The 1,646-nt window shown below is 39.9% G+C and overlaps 1 protein-coding gene across 1 annotated transcript; it reads left to right on the top strand.

Annotated features, from left to right (window-relative positions):
- The first annotated feature begins 280 nt into the window (after positions 1-280).
- LOC119552718 (probable H/ACA ribonucleoprotein complex subunit 1) lies at positions 281-1,410 on the top strand. The gene is made up of 2 exons (XM_037862469.1): positions 281-351; positions 775-1,410. The coding sequence occupies exons 1-2, from the start codon at positions 307-309 to the stop codon at positions 994-996; spliced, it is 267 nt and encodes an 88-aa protein (XP_037718397.1). The 5' UTR covers positions 281-306; the 3' UTR covers positions 997-1,410.
- The last annotated feature ends 236 nt before the right edge of the window (positions 1,411-1,646 follow it).

The following is a 1,646-nucleotide window of genomic DNA, read 5'->3' as shown; positions in this document are numbered from 1 at the left end:
GTTAATTATTTAGTTATTTATTAATAGACTCACGCTAGAAGCATGCACGGGGCACAGGAGCAATTAGCGATTGTCAACAATACAATCAATTAATAATATATAATAGTTGCCCCAGAACCCAGTTGTGTTACCGTAGATCCTATCGCCCCCATGGCAGCCCAAGATTTGTGTTTTTGGATAATGCAAAGTATGCGCTTCTCACGAGATTTGATTTGCTTGGCATTATGGTTAGTATAAAAAGCAATAGGGTTTGATGGAAACCATCTATAGTTTATTTCAACCTGCATTTGAAGAGTTCCCTTAACAATGAGAGTCGCGATAATATCCTGGATTGCTTTGGCCACGCTAATGGTGAGATTTTAAATCAGCATGGATTGAATTCCCGAGGAAAAAGGGTTTATTACGATGAACTTTATTATATAAAAAGTTTTTCATTTGCTTAAATAATTTAATTTAATTTCAAATTAACTTAATAATTAATATCAAGAAAACTCAAGAATTCGCTGTTCTATAAAGAATGTCTTGTACTGTAAATGTGGGTATACGTTGATCTTAAATGTTAGAAATGTTTTTAAATTACTGAATGGAGAAAATATGTAAAACATATTGTTCATTAGCTAAGAACTGTTATTATTATTTTTAGGGTGATATTAAAATAGTATTTTTTCATTGAACAACGATTTTTTAATTACTAAAAAAAATGGTAAACCCTGAACCCCTTGGGTTTCCTAACCAGTGATTTACTGCACATTAACCACACCCATTTTCAATTAGTGCATCGCTGAGGCTCAAGTCCCGGGTCAACCCGAGGCCATGGGTGCCGCCCAAGGGGGCGTTGGCGCGGCGGCGGGGGGCGGTGGACAAATTGGAGCACAAGGCGGCGGAGCGGCCGATGCCGCCCAGGACGGACCCGAAGCCGGGATGGCCGCGGGCATTGGAGCGGGCGCCGAGGTGGGCGCCAATGCCCAAGCCGGAGGAGCCGGCCGAAGACGCTAAAGGGCGGCACTTCTATTTGAAATACCGCTTGCTTCTCTGTTTGTTCGGGTCCCTCGCACTTGTGCACTGAAAAATATTCTTAGAACCAAAAAAAGTGTCAAATATCACCGTACAGTATCCATAAACAATTTGTTTTTGATTAAATAATGTCAATTTTCGTTTATCGCACTCTGATGGCGCCCGCTTTTTTCGAGCTCAGTGTCATTGTTGATTTGAAATGGCGCCCACCCCCTTTTAACTCTCCACCCATGCACTGAAATCGGCTCACTTCAAATGAAAACCACACAGTCCAAAATACGAATCGTTTTGGCAGTTTAAATTCCATTTAATCCCGTTTTTATGAAACACACTCAAAAAGTATCGATTGTACCCGCCGACAGGTGTATTTATAAGCCTTGGGGGCCAAAATAGAAATAGAAGACTCATCAGCAAATGTTAAAAATACCAAGAGAATTTTCACATAAATCAAGTGATCAATAAATAAATAAAATATGGCAAGCACTGACACACCAGCCACAGCAACAATTCAATATTGTGAAATATAGCAAGTGAAAAATACGTTTTTGTTTGATTTTTTGCACATTCACCGGAGCTGATTGTTTACAGTGGGGGTTAGGGTTTGACTGATGGGATACGGGATAGATAGAATA

This window comes from Drosophila subpulchrella, chromosome 3L, assembly GCF_014743375.2.
Source record: "Drosophila subpulchrella strain 33 F10 #4 breed RU33 chromosome 3L, RU_Dsub_v1.1 Primary Assembly, whole genome shotgun sequence".
NCBI classification, from domain to species: Eukaryota; Metazoa; Arthropoda; class Insecta; order Diptera; family Drosophilidae; genus Drosophila; species Drosophila subpulchrella.
This window is presented reverse-complemented; position numbering and strand designations above follow the sequence as displayed.